Consider the following 26676-nt stretch of genomic DNA (forward strand, 5'->3'; position numbering starts at 1 on the left):
TGAAGGTCATGCTCGTGTTCTAGGTGTGTCTTCTTCCTGAGCTCCTTTGTTTCTTAACTCTAGTGATGATCATCCTAAACTGAATAAATTAAAAATAAAAAATTTTAAAAATTGAACGTTTCAATATCAAAAAGGATGATAATAAACATCTCTGAATAAACTTTAACTCTGCCTTGAAAAAGAAATTTAATGTTAATAACATCTATGTCATGATGCCATTAGACAGTAAGATGAATTAATGGATATACAATTTCCCTGTAAACTGTAACATATTCTAAAATTGTTAGTTGCAAAATTGTCATAGTTTCCTTATAAAATAGGACAAAAATTGAAAAATATTACATACAAAAAAAATCCAAAGGCAAGTGTGTGTGTCTCTGGGAGCTGTGCTGGTACAGGCGGTGTTATTATACGACAGCTCTCTAGAAGCAGCTTCTTACCACAATGTGAAGCATCTTCATGCACAAGAAAGCATAAAAGTACCACAGAGTATGAATAAAGTATTTTCTAAAAGAAGCTTACTTATGACTTATTCCTATATGTTATTAAATTAAGCCAGGCAGTTGTGAACACACACTCATAAGCAGATAGCTCATAGAAGACAGAGACAAGAAGCAAGAGTTTGAGGCCAGCCTCAGCTACACAATGATTTTGGAGTGAGTCTAGACTACAGGAGACCCTGTCTTAAACCCAAAACGATCAGGGAGCGGTGGTACACGCCTGTAATGCCATTACTCTGGGAGGCAGAGGCAGGCAGATCGATGTGAGCTCAAGGCCAGCCTGGTCTACAAAGTGAGTCCAGGACAGTCAAGGCTACACATAGAAACCCAGTCTCAAAACAAACAAACAAACAAACAAACAAACAACACCCCACAAAACAAAACAAAAGCCCAAAACACCCAAACCAAACCAAACAAACAAAAAAAAAACCCCCAAAACATCAAAAATCAATAACAAAAACAAAGAAACAAACAATCCCCCCCCCCAAAAAAAGAAAGAAAAAAACCCAAACCAAACCAACCAACCAACCAAAACAAACTCAAAACTAAGGGGAGACGCTGACTTAAATTTGTTCTTTCAGAGGTCTACTGTCAATTCCCAGCACCCAGGTCAGGTGGCTCACAACTGCCTGCAATTCCAGCTCTGGGGATCTGTAGGAATCTCCCCTTGGCCCCCAACACACACACACACACACACACACACACACACACACACACACACACACACAACCCACAGTCATAAAACTGCAATTTAAAGAAAAATGGATGGGTCTGGAAATTATGTTGAGGTAACCCACACTCAAACAAACACCGCATGTTTCCTTTCACAGTTAAATCCTAGCCTCTAGTTTTTTAAATAAGTATATACATAAATATACACACATATGCATTTATACATACATATATCATAGTATATGTGTGTGCATGTGTATGTATAGCTTATAAAACTTGAAAAGGGACTGTAAGAAGAAAAAAAAAGAGATCTTAAGGAAAGATAAAGGTAGCAGAATACTTCTGACAGTAAAGTGAGAAGGGAGATTGCTTGGTGATTAAAGCACTTGCCCCTCTTTCAGAGGACCTGCTGGGCCCACATGGCAAGTCAACTCCAGTTCCAGGGGGTCCCAATGATCTCTGGCCTCTGTAGACACTAGCATATAAGTGGTGCACAGGCATATATGCAGGCAAACACCTGTCCAAATAAAATGAATGTTTTTAAAATGAGGGGCTAGAAGGACAGCTCAGCAGTTAAAAACAACTGCTGTACTCCCATAGGACCTCAGTTCAGATCTCAGCACCTACATGGTGGCTTACAACCCTCTCTAACTCTAGGTTCAGTGGACGACTCCCTCGTCACCATCAATACTGGATCCTCACGGGGACTCCTCTCAGACATCCCGTTGTTACCCTGTGTCATGGAGATCCTGCAGCTTTGCATCTGCCTGACCCACAGCCACTGCTTTTAACCACTAAGCCATCTCTCCAGTCCTCAGTATCTCCTTTTAAAGAATGGATAGCATTTCACTGTGTGTACACATAGTATGTGCATCCATTCCTCTGCCAATAGACACTAGAGTGCTTTTGTAAACAATACCATTATGAGACATGGTTTACAAATATCTCTTCAACACCCTGCTTTGAATTTTGGATGTATGTGTCTAAAAATGGAATTCTGGATCACACGAAAAATCTCTAAACTCAAATGAAAAATTTAAATGTATTTATATATTTATGGAGGAGCAACATGTGTGTAAGTCAGAAGGAAACTTGTGGGAGTCAGCTGACTCTTTGCCATATGATTATCAGGTTTGGTGGCCTCTGCTTATTAAAGCTATTTTATCTTGGTGGCTTTGTTCAAAATTTTGTGAAGAGCCATCAGACTGCTCTCTAAAGTGGTTTCCTTGTTTTGCAAGCTGAAAACAATGCACCAGAGTTCTAACTTCCCCACATCCTCAACAGCACTTATTTTCTGTTTTATTTGTCCGTGTTTCTTTGTTTATACCAACTGAATCGGTGAGGTGGGATCTCAATCATTTGGTTTCTGTAGTGAGTGACTGTGAGCATATTTCCCTGTGCTTACTGGCCATCTGTACTTATGCTTTGGAGACAACGCCTGGCAGTGGCACACTTATGGAATGGCATTTGAAGTATAAATGTAACAAGTCAAACGAATACCATTGGACTCAGTTACTTGGGGCCGTGGAGAAGGAAGAGCAAAACAGCTCTAGATCTCATGGAATGCGGCCCACCCATTGGCAAACCCACGATGGGTGTGTCTGGGGAGGCATAACTCCAAGAACTATGTGTCCTGAGGACTTCATGCTGTTATGGATCATAGCTCTACTTGTTACCTTTGCAGTTCTTATAATCCCCTTAATATGTGAATTGTGTGAGTACTATAAAGGGGCTTCCAGTAGTATCACTGGCATACTCAATAACAATGCTTTATCTCTTTCAGGCACTGCTGCAGAAGCAGATTAATGATTCAACCACCACATTTGAAAACAATCTACAGATGTAGATTGATAACAATGATCATTACCTTTAGAAAGAATTTGGAAAAATAGATTGTTCAGCAAAGTGATGAACAATGGCCCATAGCATTGGCTGATGTGACTCTTTCAAGATGGGCTGGTGACTGAGATGATGATTGATTTCTTTATTTTATTTTTCTGCATTCAGCTTCCTGACATGATTTAGTAAAACATATTGAGAAGATGAGCATCTTTAGAACTTAAAGTAGAAATGGTTGGTTATTTTTATATAGGAGTTTAGATTTGTGATTCTTTTAAGATCTTTATAAGATTACTTCTGATAATTGACTCCTGGGGCTGAAGAGATTGCTCAGAGGTTAAGAGCACTGTCTGCTCTTCCAGGGGTCCTGAGTTCAATTCCCAGCAACCACATGGTGGCTCACAGCCATCTGTAATGAGATCTGATGCTCTCTTCTGGCCTGATGGCACACATGCAGGCAGGATATCGTAGAGGTAATAAATAAATAAATCTTAAAAAAAAAAAAAGATAATTGACTCCTTCTTTGTAACTGCAAATTACAGCCTGCCAGTAAAGAAAAGCTGGCTGAGGATTTACCTTGCTTGCTTATACTCTGTTAATATATAACAACTTGCTTAAGTACAAATGTATGAGATTCTTGGAAATAACCTGTTATTCATATTTGTTTCTCACCCATAATACGTAAAACATTTGATCATGTGAAGGTACTGGGGAACATGATTTTCTTATGTATATCCATTGTAATGACTTATTTATAGAGAAATAGAATGTAAACCCATTGTGATTTTTTTTACTGCTTGAAAGATCTTCCTGGGATATATAAGCTGTGGGGGAAATAAGAAAGTTGTTGGAATCTTTTTCATCCACAAAGATGCATGTGTGTGTGTGTGTGTGTGTGTGTGTGTGTGTGTGTGTATGTATATGAATTGTAAAGTAAGAGAAAATTGAAAGAAGCAGCTTGTTAAAACCTACCTACTGGAGTCTGTCTTACTTCATCAATTTTAAGTGTGTGTGTGTGTGTGTGTGTGTGTGTTTCTTTTCTCTCCTTCTTTCCCTTTCTTTTTTCGACACTTGCCACCATCAATGGAAGCCCTGCTAGGAGCCATCAGCTCTAGCCCCAGCTTGTCACCATCAACGGAAGCTATTGCTAGTAACAATCAGTTCCAGCCTGGAAGGTAGCTTACATCTGTTTGAAATGATGCAGAATTTTAGAAAAGAAAAACACAAAACTAAAATACATAGGCTACACTGACAAATCTGCTTTTCTAAGTTGCCAGGTTTTATCTCTAATAAGCTGGAAACAAAAGTTAAGAAATGAAGGAGCAATTCTCAAAACAGAAAGAAAAGTTGCTTTAAGCAGTGCCTGCTCAGTTACACCTCTTTCAATTTTTACATTCCACTGCATGATTACAAAATGTATTGTTTGCCCATTAATCTATTAATTTTATTCTGTGATTAATATGAATAATGTTGCTGTGAACATTTGTGCATTAGTTTTTCTGGATACATGCCTTCATTTCTCCTGGATATACACTATTTAGATGTACTGGGTGACCTGATAATTCTTTACCTTGTAAAGAATTACCTGACCAAAATGAACACACCATTTCATACATGCAGCAATGCATGGTACACCTCGTCCCCTGTCCTCATCTGAACCTGTAAGTATCTTGGTTGTTCTGACCATCCTAGTGGGCATGAAGCACAAACACCATGTGATTTGATATGCTTTTCCTCGAGAGCAATGCTAAGCATCTTTTTACGTGCTTAATGGGCCTTTACAACATCTCTTCTGAAGAAATGTTCATGCAGATTCTTGCCAATTTTTTTAATGGATTGTCTTTTTATTACAAAATCCTAAGAATTCATTATTTACTCTAAGTGAAGTACTTTAGCAGATACATCATTTACAAACATATTCTTCCTTTTTGTAGACTGTCTTAATTGATTGTTTCTTTCATGCTTTGCTTACTTTACATATTCTCTGCCTCTCTGTTGGGTGTGTGTGTGCAGGGTCAGTCAGAGAATAACAGCACTTGAGAAACTGGGTTCTCACTTTTCCACCATGTGGATTCCTGGAATCAAACTCATGTTATAAGGCCAGCAGCAAGCACTTTTATCCACTGAGCTGTCTCAGGTCCCTCTTGTTTCTGTTCCAAGATTTATACTTCTATGAGTGTTTTGGCTGTATACATGCCTAATACCTGCAGAAGCCAGAAAAGGGTATTGGAGCCCCTGGAATTAAAGCTAAAGATGTTGTAAGACACCACCTGCTGGGAACTGATTCTAGGTCTGTTCAAGTCCAGCAAGTGCTCTCAATAACTGAGTCATCTCTCCAACCATCTAATTTTTCCTTTTTAGCATTTATTTATTTTAATTGTAAGTATATACGAATGCCTGTATGTGTACCACATGTGTGCAGGAGTCGACAGCTGTCAGAACCTCTACAGATAGAGTAGTGAGCTGCCACACTAGCAGTAGGAGGTCCTCTGCTCTTAACTGTTGAGTCACCTATCCAGGTCGTCCAGCCATTTTTTTTTTTTTAATTTAAGGCAGGGTTTTCATGGAACCCAGGCTGAACTCAGTTATGCAGCCAAGGATAACACTAACCCCTGATGCTTCCTTCTAACTCTACCTCCCAAGCACCAGAATTCATGTGTTCATCATCATGCCCACCAGGTAAGATACTATTTTGATGATGATGATGATTACTACTACTACTGTTATTATTATTATCATTATTTTGTTTTTTGAGACAGGGTTTCTACGTGTAACAGTCTTGGCTGTCTTGGAATCACTTTGTAGACCAGGCTGGCCTCAAACTCAGAGGTCCATTTGCCTCTGCCTCCCAAGTGCTGGGATTAAAGGTGTGCGTCACCACTGCCTGGCTTTGTATCACTTTTTATTGTTGTTTTGTTTTAATTTTTTTGATATGCCTCACTCCGTAGTCCTCGCTGATCTTCATCTAACTATGTAGACCTGGCTGGTCTTGAACTCAAAACTATGGAAGAAAACACAGAAGGGTCTGTAACCTAATGTCCTTAAAACTCAACATTTGGTCAAACTGAACAAACCTCAAACAAGTCAGATAAGTGCACAGAGGGGATCTGATCATTTTGAAGGTTCTACTGTTGCAATGAATGAGAAGACCCATTATAAAAATTCTCAAACAGAAATGTCAACTCACTCTTCAGCAGAGAACAAAGCTTTAAAGATAAAGAACAGAAAGCTGTGATTTCTGTTCCTGAGATTTGTTTTCTGATTCAAGGTCTCAGTGTGGAGCCTAGGCTCATCTCAAATTCATGGCTGGGATTACAGGTGTGTGTCACCACATCCAGCTAAACCTGACTCTAATATTTAAAAGACAGAGATTTTCAGAATTTACTAGGTGCTATAGATTGTGTGTATGTGTGTTTAGCTTTTTCTGATTAGTCCCATCTGAAATTCACATTTTTCAGAGGATTTAAAAACTGGTGGCGCACTCAGGAGGCAGAGGCAGGTGGATTGCTGTGAGTTCGAGGCCACCTGGTCTACAAAGGGAGTCCAGGACAGCCAAGACTACATAGAGAAACCCTGTCTCGGAAAACAAAACAAAACAAAACAAAACAAAAAAAACAAAAAACCCCCCCAAAACCCAACCCAAACCAAACCAAAAAATAAAACCCCCAAAACAACTGCACTTATTTTTTTTCCTCCTTTATTAATTTATTCTTGTTACATCTCAATGGTTATCCCATCCCTTGTATGCTCCCATTCTTCCCTCCCTCCCATTTTCCCCTTATTCCCCTCCCCTATGACTGTTCCTGAGGGGGATTACCTCCCCCTGTATATGCTCATAGGGTATCAAGTCTCTTCTTGGTAACCTGCTGTCCTTCCTCTGAGTGCCACCAGGTCTCCCCCTCCAGGGGACATGGTCAAAGGTGAGGCACCAGAGTATGTGAGAAAGTAATATCCCACTCTCCACTCTACTGTGGAGAGTGTTCTGTCCATTGGCTAGATCTGGGTAGGGGTTTAATGCACTTATTTTTTTGAAATGAAGTTTCATGTAACACAAGTTAGCTTTCAACTCCTGACTCTTCTGCCTTCATCCCTCTGTACTGCTAGGATTACAGGTGTGCAGACTACACCTGCAGGGTGCAGATACTATTTCTTTTCTTACTACTTTTCGTACAGTGGATATGGGATTATGGGTAGGGTACCTGCTTTTTTTTTTTTTTTTTTTTTTTTTTTGAGAGGTCTCAAGCTCCTGCCTCAGCCTCCTGAGTATTTGGTAGAAGCCACTGCACCCACTCTAGATTGCCCCCACTCCCTTGGCTCCTTCTCGCTTGTTAGGCCAGAGTCTCCAAACTTTCCATCATCTGCGTATTTCATGACAGCCCTCAAAGAATTCCTTTCCTGCTTATATCATCTGGAATTTTACCCTGTAATTTTCATCCAAAAACCTTGTCTGGAACAATGCCATGCAATCCTTTTTCTTTTTTAATGACTGTCATTTACTACAATCAGCCTTCCAAATCAGATGCAATTAAAAAGCTAAAATTCTATAGACCATTCAAATAGCATGGACTTCCTGAAGAGAGCTCTAACAGTGAGTAGTGCACCTTATTATTATTTGGTAAATGCAACTGTCTACCTATTCTTGCAGCTGAGCAGCTAAGTGCGGCTGAAGACACATGCAATTCTGCTGACTGACAGCGTTCTTCACCATGACCTCACAAGGCACTTCCACTCCATTCCCCAGTCCATTCACTCTTCAGCTTCCCAGAGCAGTTTCACCTCCTCATCTTTCCACAGACAGGACATGCTTCAGTTAAGTTAAACGTCATTAAGTTAGTAAAGCTCTTCCACACAAAGCCACACTCCAGTTGCCATGTGTCCTACCTTATTTCCAATATGCTGTTGAGCTGAGCCTGCTACCATTTGAGAAGAGCCCCTCTATTTTATGCTTCAGACCTCACATGCAGTTATGAGAGGATCTCCTTTTGTTCCTGCAATGCCACCAACCACCTCTTCTCTACTGGATAGTTAACAATACCAAGCGAGCTGCCATTCCTCCCAACTTGCCACCACACAATGCTGCTCCATCTTTAACGGTGACCTTCTTGTTTTTCACAAAATAGCTCATTTAACTTTGTTTGTCTCAAAACAAATAGCTCTTTAAAAGATCTGTCTTTCAGGCTACCTCCAGTTTGTCTTCCACTCACATCAACTGATCCACTTTGTCCCCTCATTACAGGAAGTGTAACAATCCCTATATTGGCTTGGCAATGCCAGCCAAGCGAGTTGTCACTACTGTTACTTAGCAGCACTGAGGTACAGTCTCAGACGACCATATACGTCTTAAAGCATCCCTCACTTATGTCCCAAAAGACCCATCTTCTCTCCTTCATGACTTAGCCTCTAAGCACTGGAATCTTCTTGACCTCAGATCTGAGACACTCTCTTTATCACTATGGTGGTTTGAAGAGGTATGGCCCCTGTAGACTCATGTATTTGGATGCTCGCCTCACAGGGAGTGGTGCTACTAGGAGGTGGCCTTGTTGGAGTAGGTGTGTCACTGTGGAGGTGGGCTCTGAGATTTCAAGTCTGGCCAGTGTGATAAAGTCTCCTGCTGTGGATCAAGATGTAGAACCCTTGGCTCCTCCATGCTGTGCCATGCTTCCTGCCATGATAAGAATGGACTAAACGTCTAAACTGTAAGCCAGCCCCAATTAAAAAAACTTTTATTTTTTTTAAAAAATAAGAGTTGCCTTGGTCATAGTGTCTCTGCATAGTAGTTGCCTCTTATACACAGTCATTTTTTAAAAAAATTATTTATTTTTATATGCACATTGGTGTCCTACGTGCATATATACTGTGTGAAGGTGTCAGATCCCTGCAACAGGAGTTACAGACAGTTCTGAGCGGTCATGTGGGTGCTGGGAACTGAACCTGGGTCCTCTGTAAGAGCAGTCAGTGCTCCCAACTGCTGAGCTATCTCTCCAGCTCCAGTCATGGGTTTCTTATTCCTCCCCCCCCTTTTTTTTTTGGTTACAGGATCGTTCTTTGTATCCCAGGTTGGCCTTGAACTCGCTATACTGACCTTGAACTAGCAATTTCCTGCCTCAGCCTTCTAAAGGTTGTGATTACAGGTACATGACACCAAGCCTGGTTAAGCTCATGGCTTCAAATATCAATTATATACACTAATAACTCTCAAGATTTTAAGATGCACATTAGATTTCCTGCCTTACTTGTATCTTTCCCCAACTTTCTACTTGATATATCTGTGAGTATGGCCAACTGGCACTGACAACTGACCTACTGAACACTGAGTTCCAACCCTCCCCACCCCAATAACACACAATCTTGCTTATCTCAGTTAAAGACTGAAAACAAACAAACAAACAAACAAACAAACAAACCAGCAGTTACATACTGCTCAGGCACAGTGCAACTGCAATATAACAAAGTGATCTCTTAAAATCGTGACACATCCTGTCATTTCTCAGTCCGACATCTCCTGTAGTTCCATTCTCAGAGAGTCCTCTTTGCCATGGACTTCAGGTCTCGCATGAGCTGATCGATCACCAGCACCATGTCCAGGACTCTCCTACCATTCTTCATTCTACCATCCTGCCATTCAAGCTGACTCCAGCCACAGCCTCCTTGCTGTTCTCAAGTACTACACAGTGTGCTGACCACACACTACACAGCCGCCTTGGCACTTACTGAAATTTCAGTTTAGAATGTTCCTCCCCCAAATACCTGTATGTCTAGTTCATAAGTTCACCCAACATCCTTGTCAGAGAAGAAACTTAACTACTTAACACATTATGAATTTACTTATTTATTGTCTACCTCCAAATATAACAAAAACCCCTGGAGGAGAGACACTTTGTTTTAAACTTTCCTCATCTCCAGTGTCAGACAGTATTTGCTTAAGAAATTCTTGGTGAAAAAATAAGTAAATTTACCGTTTCAAATTATAAAATGAATATATAAAATATGTTCATTACCTCTAAATACATTTGTGATGAAGACAGAAATGTGCCACTCCAATCTTCTTCAAGAAAGGGCACCAATGGGGTCACCTAGCAAAGTTGTCTGCCTACAGTCAGGTTGTTCCCACGGTAGCCTAAACTCAATGAGTGGCAGAAACAAGGATGTTGGATCCTTCAGTTTCCCAGCTTTCTTTCTGGGATCCAAGCACAGATCATATGTCATCTGGCACACGCCCTTGTAAGAATTCCCCAGCAGCTGCATGCGGGGCAACTACAGCAGCACATTTGGAAGGACAAAAACTGAAGGACATACACAACCAAGCACTCCACTCCAGCTTGATGCAGAGCAACTCTGCAAGGACAGCAGCTCCAGGGCTCCCCACGCAGTCGATGATGGCTACTGTCAGAACAGAACTGCAGCTTGGACTCTCCTGCCAAATTCTATTCATTCCCATCACTTCTACAGAGGCTGAACTTACGGTTACTCTTTAACATCTCACACACCAAGTTCCATCTCAGATTCTGCTTCCTAGAGACCCAAACCATGACACAACTAAAATAAAATGCATGCTGATGGAAACTAAAACCCAACAAAACCAATAGCCTTGTAAAATACAAAATGAGGATGTCTACAGATGGTTCTATGATACATGCTCTTTCTTTCTATAGAAACAGTTGTGTAACAGTCTCCTATCTTAGCTGGGCACAAGACCAAACAGAATAAAACTATTTTCCCTTGTAACTAGAGGTAGCCATGAAACTAAATCACAGCCAATGGGGCTTGACTTAAAGTAACATATGTTATTTCTAGAACTGGTCCTTAATGTGTTCTTTCCCTCTCTAACAGGAGAATGGGCATCATTTTGAGTATTGTGGATCATGGAGACCTGGGGAATAACCCTGTGAGTAAGAGAGAAGCAGCCTGAGTCTGTGTAGAACCACCATAACAGCTGACCCTGAATGGCTTAAACTCAATCCATACATTTGAAAGAACTAAGTCTCTAGCTTTAAATCTTCATCATTTGGTGTCAGCCACAACCTCCCCACATCTACCCCAACCCCAAGTTCTCACTTCTACACCCAGCACCTGCAGGTCTCTGTAAGGTGACTTCATGCAGGACACAGGTACTTCTTGACCTACCCTTCCCTGCATGGGATGTCCCAGGGACACAGAACAGTAAAGAACCACACTCTTTACTTGACTCAGTTTAACTCCAGCTGTCCACCTGGCTTTTCTTGATGTTACCCTTCTGCTTGTCGTCCAGCCTCAGTCTCCTCCCAGCCCTGCTTTCCTAGTCTCTAGAACTCTTTTTTAGCAAGTCATTTCCCCATGAACCTTTAGCTCAAGATCTGATTCTGCTCAGCATGAAGATGCTGATTTCCACTCTTTTTCACAGTCAACAATTATACACCATTCCAAATCCTCTTCTTTGCGTTATCAAGCATATTTTCTTAAATGAAAATGAAATTGTACAATATAAACTATGCAACTTGTATCTGTCATTTAGAATGTCTTGGATCATATTCCATGATAAGTGTTGTATGTATGTATTTATGTATGCATGCATATGCATATTAAATGTAGATACACTGTGTCATTCTCTAGTTCGGTAAATACCTGAAAGTTTAAAGGCCTGAAATATATTAATAGATGTATATGTAATCATCATACTAGCATATTTAAGTATTTTAGACTGAGATATATATGATTTCTATAAAAAGCGTTCTTCCTTTGTATCTATCATGTGTTCAATGAAGAAGGAAGAAAAGAACTGATGCTGAATATGTAGTACCTTGTTTAAAGAAAAAAAGAATTGTAAGAGGGTAGTCAGTGGTTCTGCACACCTTTAATCCCAGCACTAGGGAGGCAGATGCAGGTGGATCTATGTGTTCAAGGCCAGCCTGGTCTACCGAACAAGTTCCAGGACAGCCAGGGCAACACCGAGAAACCCTGTCTTGGGAGAAAAAAAATATAATTTTTGTAGAAGAATAAAATAAGTATTTAGAAGATAATTTAAAGTGTAATAATAAAAATAAGCTTTTATTAGAGGGTAGATTTAGAAAAGTGAAAATGGGCTTATTAATAAAGTAGTATAACATGTCCACATTGCTGCATAAAATCAAACAGACACCTTTAATCATTATGAGTGTCATGATTGCTTTAATCTCATTAGAAATTTTCAATGTTATATAGCAAACAGCTTGGAGGACCAATAAATAACCTGGATCACCATAATTTCTGAATTCCTAAGATGAGGCAGCAGCATACAGACAAATTGGTGGTAAACTGAGAAATAGGGCAGGTCAGATGTGGGAGAGAATTACTGTGTGGTGTTTTTCCTATTAGTGCACTGAGAAGAGATGTTTCCAATCTAGTTATTAAATGTTCACTCTGTCTGTGGTAATAGCTATTATGCTGAAAGCAATTACTCAGTCTAGAGCTAGAGAAACAAAGGGCTGGTTGTCCTTTTAGTAGAAGTTAGATAATTTCTGGTTTTGTAGGGATGTGCCCTATTCCTCAGTCAGCAAGCACATTTACAACATCCAACTCTCCTCCTGCTTCCAATTTGTCTTAAAAACACAAAAACAAGGACTGGAGAGATGGTTCAGCAGTTAAAAACATTTGCTGCTTGTACTGGCTAACTTTTATGTCAACTTGAAATAAGCTAGACTCATAAAAATTAACCAGTACAAGCATTAGATTGGTCTGATCAAGATCTACACCCCCAAACTGTTGATCCCCAGCCTTCCCACCATCTGATATAACCTTTTGAATGAACTGAGAAAACTCTGACACCTGGTAATAAGCCAGACCCTTGAATTCTATGACATTCTCCTCCAAGTTCTTGATGGCTTTCTCTCAGGCTGCTTCCCTCGCTTCTGCGACTACTGAGTATAAGTATCCTTTAGCAGTGATTTACAGCGCTCTTTCACGTAGTTTTCATGACTCCAAACAGCCTTAGATGCATTATTATAACCTAAGATCCAAATTAAAATTCTGTTTTTGACCAAGTTGGCAGATTTATTTTTCTTCAGAGCTTATAGTTTCATTTGTTGTGGTTGATGTTTCTGAGACATGTTCCTAGTATACAGTCCTACCTGGTCTGGAAATTAAAGAGCTCTATCTATCTCTGCCTTCCGAGTGCTGGGATTAAAGAAGTGTGTCACCACACCAGGCCATTGGCAATTTTTAAATAAAAGGAACCAAAAGTAATACTAACATCAGCAATAATAACAACTACCACCACTTAAAAAATGGGTCTGTATTCCAAGCACTGAAGGAAAGTACTTCATAGGTATTTAAATTCTTGATTGTTTCCTTAACAACCAAAGAAGTACAGTTACCAGTTTAGCAATGTAAGTGAGGCTATACTCTCAGTGAGGTTAAGTAGCTTTCTTATAGAGCAAGTAATTCATAAAACCAGGCCTAGGACTGGCTTTTACTGCAAAGCCAATTGCTTCCTTAACCAAGGAACACAGCTTCATTTTTTTTTTAATTACCCTCAAAGCTCAATCCTCTGAAGTCTTCCACAGGTTCACATTATATGAGGACAACTCAAGGTCAAAATTATTAACTGTAACTCTTGGTCTCTGTATTAAAGGACACATTTTTCTAAGACTCCTAGAGCTGGACAGAAGCCAGTTGGCTCTAAGGCTGCAGGCACATCTCTATAATACATTCCAGACAGATGGGTATTTTCTATTTTTAATGACATCCAGGAAAGGAAATTCTTGCCTACAAATTTAGATTGTGAGCCAAAGGAAGGAAGCATCTTATTTTAAGCTACATATAGCTACACCTTCACATGCATCCTAAATTAAATTATTGTCACAACTAAAATTACACCTAGTAAATAACTATAATTCAAAAATAAAGCTGGTCAGTAGGAAGGGATTGCACTGGACTCTCCAACTGACAAGAGAACATAATAGTCTAGTCCAAAGCACAATGGAGCTGACATTACTGACTTTAGCTAGCCAGGCAGTGGTGGGGCATGCCTTTAATACCAGCACTTGGGAGGCAGAGGCAGGTGGATCTTCAGAGATCCACCAAGATCAGCCTGGTCTACATGAGTTCCAGGACAGCCAGGGTGAACCAAGAAACCCTGTCTTGAAAAACCGAAAACTGGCTCTCTGTGCCTCCCTGATCCAGAGATGGTTTCATCTTCTCATGCAGTGCCAGAGGTTGGAATAGACAGATTTGGCTGTATTGGGTGCCTGGTTACCAGGGCTGGCTTCTTATCTGGCAAAGTGGAGACTGTTGCCATGAAAGACTCTTTCATTGACCTCTACTACATGGTCTACATGTTCCTGTATGGCTCTACCCATGGCAAGTTCAATGGCACAGTCAAAGCTGAGAATGAGAAGCTTGTCATCAATGGGAAGCCCATCACCATCTTCCAGGAGTGAGATCCCACTAACATCAAATGGGGTGATACTGGTGCGAAGTATGTTGTGGAGTCTACTGGTGTCTTCACCACCATGGAGAAGGCCGGGGCCATTTGAAGGATGGGGCCAGAAGGGTCATCATCTCTGCCCCTTCTGCTGATGCCCCATGCTTGTGATGAGTATGAAGCACGAGAAGGATGACAACTCACTAAAATTGTCAGCAATGCTTCCTGCACCACCAACTGCTTAGCTCCCTTGGCCAAGCTCATCCATGACAACTTTGGCATCATGGAAAGATTCATGGCCACAGTCTATGCCATCACTGCTACCCAGAAGACTGTGGAGTGATGGCTATGGGGCTGCCTGGAACACCATCCCTGCATCCACTGATGCTGCCAAGGCTGTGGGCAAGGGCATCCCAGAGTCGAACAGGAAGCTCACTGGCATGGACTTCCCTGTTCCTACCTCCAATGTGTCCATCGTGTATCTGACATACTGACTGGAGAAACCTGCCAAATATGATGACATCAAAACGGTGGTAAAGCAGGCATCTGAGGGCCCACTAAAGGACATCCTGGGTGAGGACCAGGTTGTCTCCTGCGACTTTAAGAGTGACTCCCACTGTTCCACCTTTGATGCTGGTGCTGGCATTGCTCTCAACGACAACTTTGTAAAGGTCATTTCCTGGTATGACAATGAATATGGCTACAGCAACAGGGTGGTGGACCTCATGGCCTGCATGGCCTCCAAGAAAAAAGAAGCCCTGGACTACCGACGCCAGCAAGGACACAAGAGCAAGAGAGAGGCCCTTGGCTGCTGAGGAGTCCCTGTTCCAACTCAGGCCCTGACACTGAGCATCTCCCCTCACAGTTTCCAGCCTAGACTCCAGAATAATGAGAGGGACCCAGGGAGCCCTACTCTTTTGAATACCATCAATAAAGTTCACTACACCCACAACACAACACAAAACAAAACAACCAAAAACCAAACCAAATTAAACAAAACAAAAATAAGCAACGCTCCCAACATTACTCTAGCTGTGTCAAGATGACATAAAAACTAGCAGATTCTGTCTCAAAAAGAAAAACTGAACAGACAAAAAGTTAACACTTTAACGGTGAGTCTCTATTCTTGTTATTATTTTAATTAGCTCTAAGCTTTGTTTTTTAAAGGTTTATTTTATTTTTAAAGCGTGTGTGTTTGTGAGCACACTTGCACATGTGAGTGCAGGAACTGGCAGAGACCAGAAGATGATGTAGGAGTCTGTGGGGCTGAACTTACATGAGGTTGCACACATGCACGCACACAAACACACATACACACATAGACAGCACATGCCTGTAATCCCTCTCTGTGCTGGGCAGACAGCACATACCTGTAATCTTAGTTGAACAGTAGAGACAAAAGAATCAGGAATTTCAAGTCATTTTTAGCTGCATAGCAAGCTCAGGCCTTGATTACATAGGAAGTTCAGGACAACCTGAACTATATACAACATCCTCTATAACAGTAACAAAAATGAAAAGAAGCAAAGGAAAAAGAAAAGACAACAAATACTTTCACATTTGGCCGAAGTAAAAATGAACAAGACAGACTAAACTGGAATTTCCAAATGCGACAATAACAACCAAACAATAACAACAGTTTGTTTTAATGTCAAGATTAAAAACTTCTCAGCTCATTGTTCTGCCAGCACACCCAAGGCTGGCATAAGAAAGGACTCCAGGTAATGCCCCAAGATGTCCTGGGTTGAAAGGGGGAAACTGAGCACGAGCCAGCCCCAAAGTAGCTAGAGGGCAAGATTTCCACAGGTGCAGTCTACACAGTGAGAAAACACTGGGGCCCTATCTGCGCAAGTTCCTGTCAACACACAGCTCTAGAGACAAAGAAAAGTGCCAGGGGAAAGGACACCTGACAGGATTAGAGGAAACAGACGCTGGAGCCCACACACTCCCTCTTTCCACCATGCAGGTGGGGAAAGCCTTCCAATCCTTAAGAATTCAACAATGTCTTGCTACAGTAGTAAAGAATGACAAGTCCTAATGATGACAGCCCTACATACTATTCTAGTCCCATCTAATAAAGCTTAAAAGGATGACCCTGAAAGTAGCAAATTATTTCTAAATAATTTAACTATACCCCAGGGAAAAAGATGTAAAGAAATGTGTAAGATGGTGAAGATAAAGGCACAGATCTTTGAGGACCTTCTGGTGGTTTGAGTGAGAACGGCACCCTCAGGTTCATATATTTGAATGCTTGGTCCTCAGTTGGAACGGTTTGGGAAGGATTAGGAGGTGTGGCCTTCTTGGAGATGTGTCAATGGCTTTGAGGTTTCAAAAGCTATGAGGTTTTATACCCAGTTAGCTGTCTCCTACTTTCTGATAAGGATGTGACCTCATAGCTACTGCTCCAGTATCATACCTGACAGCCTGCTGCTATGCTCCCCTCCATAATAATGGTCATGGCCTCTAACCTTCTAGAACCATGAGTCACAAATTAACTTTTTTAAAGAGTTGGCTTAGTCATGATTTTTTATCAGAGCAACAGAAAAGTAACTAAGATAGAAGTTGGCACAAGGTTATTGTTGTAACAGGCCTGATGGTGCTGTTTTTTCTTTTAAGGAATGGCAACTTTGAACTAGGAAAGCAGCTGAACCCTGTAAGCAACGCTTAATGGGCCATCCTAGTACAAACTTGGAAGACAATAGTGCCAAGAGCAATGTGGGCCATGGAAGCCCAGCTCAAAGAGCTTCAGATGGAATCAATATTAGCAACTGGGCTAGAGACCATTTTTGTGATATTTTGGTAAAGAATGTGGCTGCTTTTGTTTGTCTTCTAAGACTCTGCCTGAGGCTAAATTAAAAAGTTTTAGACTCATTTCTTCGAATGAAAATTTTCAAGACAACTTAGTATTGACTCTGTTGTGTGGTTATTGGTAATCACTCTTATGTAGGTCTAAAATAAGAAAGAGCAAACAAAGAAAAAAGAAATATGGAATGTATTGCCTGTGGCAAAAAAGAGCATCAGGAAACGTAACGTTATTGCCAAGGTTTGTGCTAAAAGACGGAAGGAGAGGCATGATGGGAATGGAATAAAAGGAGTAATGCCCTGGGGCTAAGACCCCATCCTGGTAATTCTGCAACCAGTCAAAGCAAAAGGCCCAAGAAATTTTCTCTGTCAAAAAGCAACTACAAAGGAAAGTTTATGTCAATGTAATTCAAGGAGACTGGGCTTCATTTCAAGCAGTCAGACAACTTGATAGCTTTAGAGTCATGAAGGATACAAGAGAAAAGGGTTGTGGAATCTTCTTCTGAGGCTAAAGAGAGCCTCTGAAGCCAGGCACATGTCAACAGAGTACCTGCATGGAGGCCCTGAGAGGCCTACACTTACTAGAGGAAGAAAAGCAAAGCCAATAAGGAATAGTTGGTGGGAAATTATAAATACAAAAGCTCTCTCTTTCTTAAAAAATGAACAGTAGAACTTAGGAATGAATATCAGGAGTATGAACTGGATCGTAATAAACTGCTGAACTTATTTTGATATGTTATTTACAACAAATAAAATTTTATTACAAATAAAAAAATCATACATTTTGACCAGTTTAAAGAAATTAGGGCTGGCTATAGTGGTACATACTCATAATCACAGTATTTGAAGGGTAGAGACAGGAGAATCAGGAGTTCAAGGTTATTTTCAGCTGCATAAAGAGTTATGGGCTATCTTGGGCTAGAGAGACCCTCTGTCAAAGCAAACAAGTCTGAGGGCCAGGAATGAAACTCTGTGGCAGTGCATATGCCTAGGACACTTGAGACCCCGAGTTCAATCCCCAGCACTGCAAACAACAATAATGAAGTGATGGGCCATGAAGCAGGGACTATCCATGGCCCTAAGTTATTAGCTCTTGTCAGTGCCCTCCTGAACACTGTGTGACTCTCACACTCTCCGTATCACTATGCATTCTCCATAGGACTCTTGTCAGAAAGCAGCATGCCTCTTTCTACCCCACGGCCCCTTCATTTCTTTTCAGTTGGTAACAACCAGATGTTAAGGACTATACTTAACTCATCAGACCTTGTTTTGAGTTTTTTCCTAGTGCTAAATTTCAGATCAGGCCAAGCATTCCTATCTTGAAAACCCAAAATCCTTAAAAATTCAAAAATTGTTTGAGCATCAATGTGACACCCTAAGTGGGAAGTTCCACAGATGATTTGTGAGACATGTTGCAATCAAAATGCTACTGTACTAAAACTGATTCAGAATGCATGCACACTGTGCATAAAGCAGCATACACACTGCATATAATGCAAATAAATTCTGCTTATAAACTTGAGTTCTAGGCTCTGAAATTGCTCCTTATGTATAGGTATATGTTCTAAAATCTACAGAGACCTCTAATCTGAAGCATCCTGTACCCAAGCATTTCAACACAGGAAACTCAGTCTGTAAGGGTAAAACAATGTGCCAAACTGTGTTTGCCTTGACTGGCCATTTCCCAGCCATTAATTACCCTGAATAAAATCACTGTGCTTTCTTGGGTCTCTGGGAAACCATGTTTCTCTGTAACTGGAAAAATCCATCTGTCTCCCACTTAGGTGAAAAGTAAGCCCTGTGTGTAAGTGAATGCTACAACCTCAGAATTAAGATATCCTCTCTTGTTTGCTCCTCTCACTTATGTCAGTGTCTGCTGATAAAAACGAAATTCTAAAATGTAAAATGTTGGAGAGGGAAAAAAAAGTTTACTGGCTAACAGCTATGGACCAAACCAATAACTTAGTCCACATTCTTGACTTTAATGATACTCAAAATGCTGTGGGTTGTTTCCACATAACCTTTTCTTACAACAAGTCCTTAGGGACACTCTCCTACCTACCAACTTTCCCCATTTCATGTACTCCCTCTAAAAGTTTACTGTAAACAATTCAGGTTTTCCTTCTGGGTTGGCCTTGCTGTGGGTACTTGTAGAATTTGGCTCAGGACCGTGTTTTGTTTTCCTAGATAGACTCTGTTTTGGCTCAATAAACCCTTTATTTCTGAAACCCTTCACCCTCAAGTTTAATACTGTTCTGTTCTTCTTGGAACTCAACTGAAACACTGAACTGTGAATAAAACACACAATGAAGTTATATTTTATTACATGTAAAATATGTCTCAATAAACCAAAAAGGGGTAGTCAAAACTAAACACAGTACAAGCAAGTAATATATCTGAGGCATCGCTTCTATCTTTCAGTTTATTCTGATACTATCAATAGATCCTAAAACTACTACCAACCCTCTCCTCAGCCTGGTTTCAAAATTTCTCCATTATCTTTCTCCTAATGTTCCCCACCCCTGCAAATGGTCAGTATGGTCTTCATTTCTTCAGTAAATGTTTAAAGCCTTGAAACAAAAAACAACTGAAACACGTTTCTTTTATTAGTCCTTTCAGTCTTCCCTGACCTTCTGTCCCTAAATTCCTGGGAGTGCCACTCATTCCCCATTTTGGGTCACAACCTAGCAGCAGTGACAACTGGACACCAGCATAAATCACTGGAATCTCACAACAAACCTGTCTCTAACATACATACCATTTACAGAGCTGGCGAGATGGTGCTGCAGCAGTTAACACCACCTGCTGAGCTTGCAGAGGGGCTGGCAGTTCCACTCCCAGCAACCACATGGTAGCTCATCACCATCCAAAATCCAGTTCCAGGGGATCCAACACATTCTTTCAAATTCCAGTCACAGTACACACATGTGCGCACACACACACACACCTCCAGGCGAAACACACATATACATACATACATACAAAAAACCCCTAACATACCATTTTTATAGATGAAAATTGATCTGCTAAGTTGATGTGTTCACCCTCCACCCCATCCCCCCAAGGCCATACGTCTAGCTTGAACCATTCAAGTCACTGCTTTATCAAGACCTGAGTTAGGCAAGTGGTGCTAGAGAAATGGTGCAGCAGTAACTCTTCTAGAAGATACAGATTCAATTCCTAATATCCACACGGTAGCTCATAACCGCCTTTAACTCCAATCTTAGGGAACCTGATGCCCTCTCTAGCGTCTATGGACACTAGTCTTACACATGGTGTACAGACATACATACAGATAAAATACTTATATACATAAAGTAAAATAAAACATGTAGCAAAGCGTGGTGGTACATGCCTGTAACCCCAGCACTGAAGATGCTAAGAGGAACATCATCTGTTCAAGGCCAGCCTGAACTACATAGAGGCTACAGAAAGCACATTGATTCTGTTTAGTTACTTTTTTATTGCTGTGATAAGACATCATGACGAAGGTAACATACAGAAAGAACAGTTTACTGGGATTACAGTTTCAGAGGGCTAGTTAAGAGTCCACGACCATCGTGGAGAACAGCATGGCAGCGGACAGGCAGGCATGGTGCTGGAGCAGTAGCCGAGAGCTTCCATCTGATCCCCAAGTACCGCAAAGAGAGAAAGCTAACTGGGAATGCCTTGGTCTTTTGGAACCTTAAAACTCACCCTCAGTGATACACCTCTTCCACTTAAGGCCACACCTCCTAATCATTCTCAACTAGTTCCTCCAACTGGATCCAAGAATTCAAATATATGAGACTTTATCTGGGGTCATTCTTATTTAAACAACCACATTTCTCTCATAGAAGTACATGAAAACAGAGGTACAATATTATTAGCAAATATTTTTTTCTTTAGTAAAAAGAAAAAAGCCATAGTTTCCTGAACAGATAAAATGGAAATCAATGAGGGTAGAGGACACATACTCCATCTTTCCTCTCTGGAAAATTAACAGTGCTACTAATGGTAGAAATAGTTTTCCTTACCCAGTTCACAGTATGACTGCTACTGTAAATGCTGTCAAAACAAACACCAAGCCAACCACTTGCTTTAACTTAAACCAATGCTTTGCTGGGTTCACGAATCTATATTCTGGGTGAACTTGGCAAGGGTGTATCTCTGCCCTTCCTGGAAAGAGGGGTTTGATAGGGATCTGGAAAACCCAGGCTCTGCATTTGTGCTAGACTGCTTGGCCATGGCTGTCAATATGATGCTGCCCACTGATCATCTCCCCAGGCCTGCCCTGCCCTCTTCTTTCTTCTTTCTTGAGACAGGGTTTTGCTGTGTGGCCCAGGCTGGCCTCAAAGGGACTTTAGTTTCTCTTCCACAAGTCACTCATGACTGCTTGACTCCTCACAGCATAGCAAGGTAACTAGGTTCCAAAAGGAAAGGCTCAATCCCAAAATTCACTCACTGTTGCTTAGGCCACATTCTGTTGGTGGTGGCAGTTTGCTCCTGGGTTAAAGATGGGGACAAGGACAGGAAAGAAATGCTGTGGTCACAGTCCAAGTGGAATATATCAGATACAAGATGTAACTTGTCCTACAAATGGGACAGATATGTATCAGAACATAACAAAGTTGACTTTTAGTAATATTTATTGGTTGTTATCAAGCAGGCTTTTCCTATAAAAAGCAAAGCATAGCCAGGAGAGATGGTACACACTTTTAATTCCCAGCAGTTGGTAGAGGCAGAAGCAGGTAGATCTCTAAGAGTTTGAGGGCTGTCTGATCTACAAAGTGAATTCTAGACCAGCCAGGGCTAGCCAAATAGTGAGACCCTGTCTCAAAATTTGAACAAACAAAACAAAGCAAGAACAAAGAGATTTTAGGTAATAACTATTTTTTCCCCTCCCAGTGACTAAAATGAATCCAATAGTCTATTAGTAATTATCTTCAGAATCCAATGAGTTAAAATTACAGAAGAGGAGGAAGGATTAGGTATTTCCCATAACAGAGTCATTTTAACAAATGAAACCTGCGGGGACAGTGGCACACATCTTTAATCCCAGCACTTGGGAGGAAGAGGCAGGAGGGTCTCTTGTGAGTTTGAGGCCAGCCTGGTCTACAGATGGAGTTCCAGGACAGCCAAGGCTACATGGTGGCACACACCTTTAATCCCAGCACTCAGGAGGCAGAAGCAGGTGGATCTCTGTGAGTTACAGAGCAGCTAAGGCTACACAGAGAAACCCTGTCTCAAAGGGGCGGGGGAGAAAGAGAGAGCAGAAGCTTCCTTCTCTGCTTTATACAGGCTTCTTGCAAAAGGTGTGGCCCAGATTAAAGGTGTGTCTTCCCAACACAAGATGTGGGATTACAGGCATGGTATTTTGTTTTTTCTCCAGATCAAAAGATCAGGATTAAAATTGTTCCTTTCTACTTCATAGATCTAGATTATACATGGATCTTTCCACTTGAAATTAGGCCAAAATCCCTCACAGTTATGCTCTTCACTTTTGGATTATAGTTAATTCCAGGTGTAGTAAAGTTGACAAGGAAGAATAGCCACCACAAGCGACTTGCACTGGAAATTAACTGAGAGAGAGTATTCTTTAGGATCTGCTAGGCAAAGGCAGTAGATTTACTGAGTATCAAAGATCTCGTTCAACCCAGTCTGTTTAATTTTTGGTGAATGATCACTAGAGGGTTTTTGTTTTGTTTGGGTTGGGTTTTTGTTGTTTGGGTTGGCTGGGTTGGTCGGTCTGTCTGTCTTTCTTTCTTTCTTTTCCCCGAGCCAGGGTTTCTCTGTGTAAGCGTTGCTGTCCTAGACTCACTTGGTAGAGCAGGCTGGTCTCAAAGCTCTTGCTCTTTGCCTGCTTGTTCTCACCTTGCTCGACAGTCCACTCCTTCACTTGCATTAGAGCCTGCTCCTTCAGAATTGCAGCATCTACTGAAGACCAGCTAAGACTGAGAAACTTCTGGATTCTTGGACTTTCCATTCATAGCCAACTTTTGCTGGATTAGCTGGACATCAGCCTGTAAATCATTCTAACACCCCTCCCACTATGTATTAGAGACTCATTCTATAAGTTCTGTTACTCTAGAGACTCTAATACATCAGGAAAACTTTCTGTAAAGTTATAAAATGAAGAATTTTCATTCATTTTATTCTGTTGCCACTAAAAACAAACAAACAAACAAAAAAACCAAATGAACAAAAACCAAAACGTTAAAAACCTGTGACGCCTACAGCTTGTTTCAAAGACAGCTTTCCTGGCAGAGAACAACATATTACATAAGCTATGTTGAAAAAAAGATGAACAAAACCCCTTGGACATGTAGAAAAGAAGACAAGTGACTCGCAGCCTGACAAAGCCGTGGGGATTTCACCAGCACATGGGAGTCTATACTCTTCTGGTGTTCCACAGTCTGCCCTTACATAAGCCAGTAGCCCTCTCTGCAAACCAGAGCAAGGAAGGTCTGCACAGGCAGCTATCCAGGTGTTCCCAACACACTGGAGCAGAGAATTCTTTTCAACAGTAAAAAATCTATGGACTACCATATGACAATGTAATTTTATCATCAACCATTGACAAAAATCAGGAAGAGCACAAGTCCCACAAATTCACAAGAACCTCTATTAAATTCTATTTGGACTTTGTCATAAGGGCATTTATATAAAATAAAATAATGTTCAAAAAATACTTGATTGGAACAAATTTCTTAGAAAACACCAAATACTTATCAACTATTAGTAAGAATCTACATAAACTATATTTGAAAACACTGTAGACTTGTGTGAAAGCACACTAATAACACTAGCACTTGGAGGCTGAGAAAGGAGAATGGCAAGTTTGAGGCCAGCCTGGGCCACACAGCAAAACCCTGTCTAAAGAAAGAAGAGCGCAGGGCAGGGCTAGGGAGATAATCAGTGGGCAAAGCATCTACATTCCAATTTTCAGAACTCAAGTTCTAATTCCTAAGCCCACACAACTGGGCACAGTGGCCTGTATTTGCAACCCCTAGCACGGGGTTATAGCTCCTATGATGAGGCCACAGGGCAACGAAGCTGCCCCCACACAAAGACACCCTGTCTCAGACAAGGTGGAAGGCAACGATCAACACCTGAGACTGCCCTCTTACAAATGCACACGGCACATACACGTGTACTTACAGACACACAAACAGATACATATATGTACATACATCGTACACCCATATACACACACACAGAAACAATGATTTATTTTTATATGTGTGTGCACTCATGCTTATGTATGCACAAGTGTACGTCATAGAGCATGTGTGGAAGGCAGAGGACAACTTACAGGAGAGCTGGTTCTGTCCAGGGATCCAACTCAGATCATCAGGCTTGGCAGCAAGCCCCTTGACCCACTGAGTCTTCATGCTGGTCCTCTAGAAATTCTTAAGGAGTCATTTTGGGGCAGGTTACCCCAGGATTTCTCCTATCACACACGTGGATAGATTCAGTAATTTATCTTTTCCAAAACAGACTATGTGATTCTATTATAAATTGTTATTTCCTCCCTTTAAACCTTTAATGATATAAAACTGTTGGGCCTTTTTCTGTTTGTTGTTTTTCTTTTTGGCTTTTGAGACAGGGTTTCTCTGTATAGCCTGGCTGTCCTGGAACTCACTCTATAGTGATTTCTAGGCTGGCCTAGAAATCAGAGATCCTCCTGTCTTTGCCTCCTGAGTGCTAGAATTAAAGGCACATGCCACTAAGTCCATCACACATTCTTATTAATTAAAAATATAAAAATTCTCTAGCTAGTTGATGACAGTTTTAAATCATTTATTTTTTTTTTTTCAAAGATAGGTTTCCTTTCTTTGTGTATCTCTCGGTGGCCTGGAACTTACTACACTGATCAGGCTCTCCTTGAACTCACAAGTGATCTTGCCTCTGCTTATGGAGTGTTGGGACTAAAGGTGCATGCCACCATTCCTGGCTCCAGACCCTAGTGAGTTCCAGGACATGCAGAGCTATGAAGTGAGACCCTGTATGGGAAAAAAAAAAATTCAAGCAGGGCCTGGTGGAAGACCTTAGTTAAGGGAACTGTGGGGCCCCTATTTCTCTTTGCCTTCATGCTTTCTGGCCACGAGGTAACTAGCTTTGTTGTAACCCACAGTCACACCCTATATTGCCAGCTCCAAAGCAATAGGGCCAGCTGATCACAGACTGAAATAGGTAAAACTGTGAGCAGGGAAACAACAAAAACCCCTTTTCTCCTTTTAAGTTACTTATCATTTCAGGTATCTGTCCTGGTGACAGAGAGTTGACTACTGCACGGGCACACGTGCTTTCAAGGCCTTGTGGAAAGTACAAGAACTTAAAGAGAACATGTGCTAAAACAGGAGCACCTCTGAGGCACCTAGCGCTAGAGTGAAGCGTTCCACAACAGCTGCCCGGCTTATGAAAGTCCGTGCACCTCTCCTTTTGCTTAGCTTGTGGTGAAGATGGCTATCTCAAAGCTGACTGCTGCAGAAGGAAACACACAGCTAGCAATCTGGAAACTCTGATAGGTTGTGGACCACTGTGGAAAACCTGGGATCAGACAGAAAGCAGGTCCACAGATGACTGGGCTTCTGTGCTTGCAGGGTTCTCATCACAAATAGACTTACTAGAAGGAACTCACTTATGTAACATTGTCTGAGAAATCTGAGATCAGCAGCCAGCAGACTAGAGACCTGGAAGAGCCAACGGTGTGGCATAGTCCAACTGAAGACAAGATAATAAGAGAACTGATGGGAAATAGTCCAAGGGCTGAAACAGGCTTGAGAGCTAAGGTCTTATCAGGTTGACAGATAAAATTCATTATCATCTCTGTCTTATTTCTTAACTCTTCCCAGACAGCCACAATGGCATTGAAAAGATTTCGAAACCTAAAGCTGGGCATGATGGCTCACACCAGTAACGCTAGCATCTGAGGAAGCAGGAGGACGGGAGTTCAAAGTCATCTGCAGCTACGCAGGGAGTTAAATCAACAAGATCATGTCTCAACAATAAAATAAAATAAACCTCTTTAACATCTGGTGACAAGTAGACAAGAACCAGGCAGAGGAAGAATGACCGTTCACTGGACAATTATACTATAGTCTAACATGACTATTGGGACTTTGCGCCCAATCTATTGAGCAAAATCTGTGATGTAAAAAGTCAGCGCTGAAGACGCTGCATAATGCCTGAAACTGAACAGTATTCAAAGCTATACAAAGAAAGAGAGCTACTGTGGGCTGAGTCCCGCTCAGTATGTAAAGATTCATGCTTAGCATGTCCAAGCCACCCATTCCACCCTGAAGAAAAATCTGCTTTCAAAACATACATACTTTTTCTTTTTTCTCTTATATTGCCACCCTCCTTCCTTTCCTATTACCCTCACACATGTGTGCGCATGCACCTGGCCTATCAGAGACCTAGCCAGAATAAAGGAGCACGCAGAAGTTGAGTCCTTTGGTTACAAGAGAGCCAGTGCTGGAAGAAGGGGGACTCCTCCCTAAC

At 41.3% G+C, this 26676-nt stretch overlaps 1 protein-coding gene and 1 pseudogene across 6 annotated transcripts in view; one reads left to right on the forward strand and one right to left on the reverse strand.

Moving 5' to 3' along the window:
- The window catches only part of SCAI (suppressor of cancer cell invasion), a 108550-nt gene that overhangs the window by 70340 nt on the left and 11534 nt on the right, over positions 1-26676 (reverse strand). The window contains exon 3 of one of the 5 annotated variants that reach the window (XM_084798161.1): positions 21635-21762. The exons of the other annotated variants lie outside the window; for them this stretch is intronic. Coding sequence (XP_084654287.1) covers positions 21635-21651 — 17 coding nt within the window. The 5' untranslated portion in view covers positions 21652-21762. The remainder of the gene's footprint in view (positions 1-21634; positions 21763-26676) is intronic. 5 annotated transcript variants of the gene reach the window in all.
- LOC311606463 (glyceraldehyde-3-phosphate dehydrogenase-like) lies at positions 13137-15203 on the forward strand (annotated as a pseudogene). The gene has a single exon. The product of its transcript is annotated as a glyceraldehyde-3-phosphate dehydrogenase-like (transcript).

This window comes from Acomys minous (genome assembly GCF_964271855.1).
Source record: "Acomys minous genome assembly, chromosome: 10".
Taxonomy (NCBI): Eukaryota; Metazoa; Chordata; class Mammalia; order Rodentia; family Muridae; genus Acomys; species Acomys minous.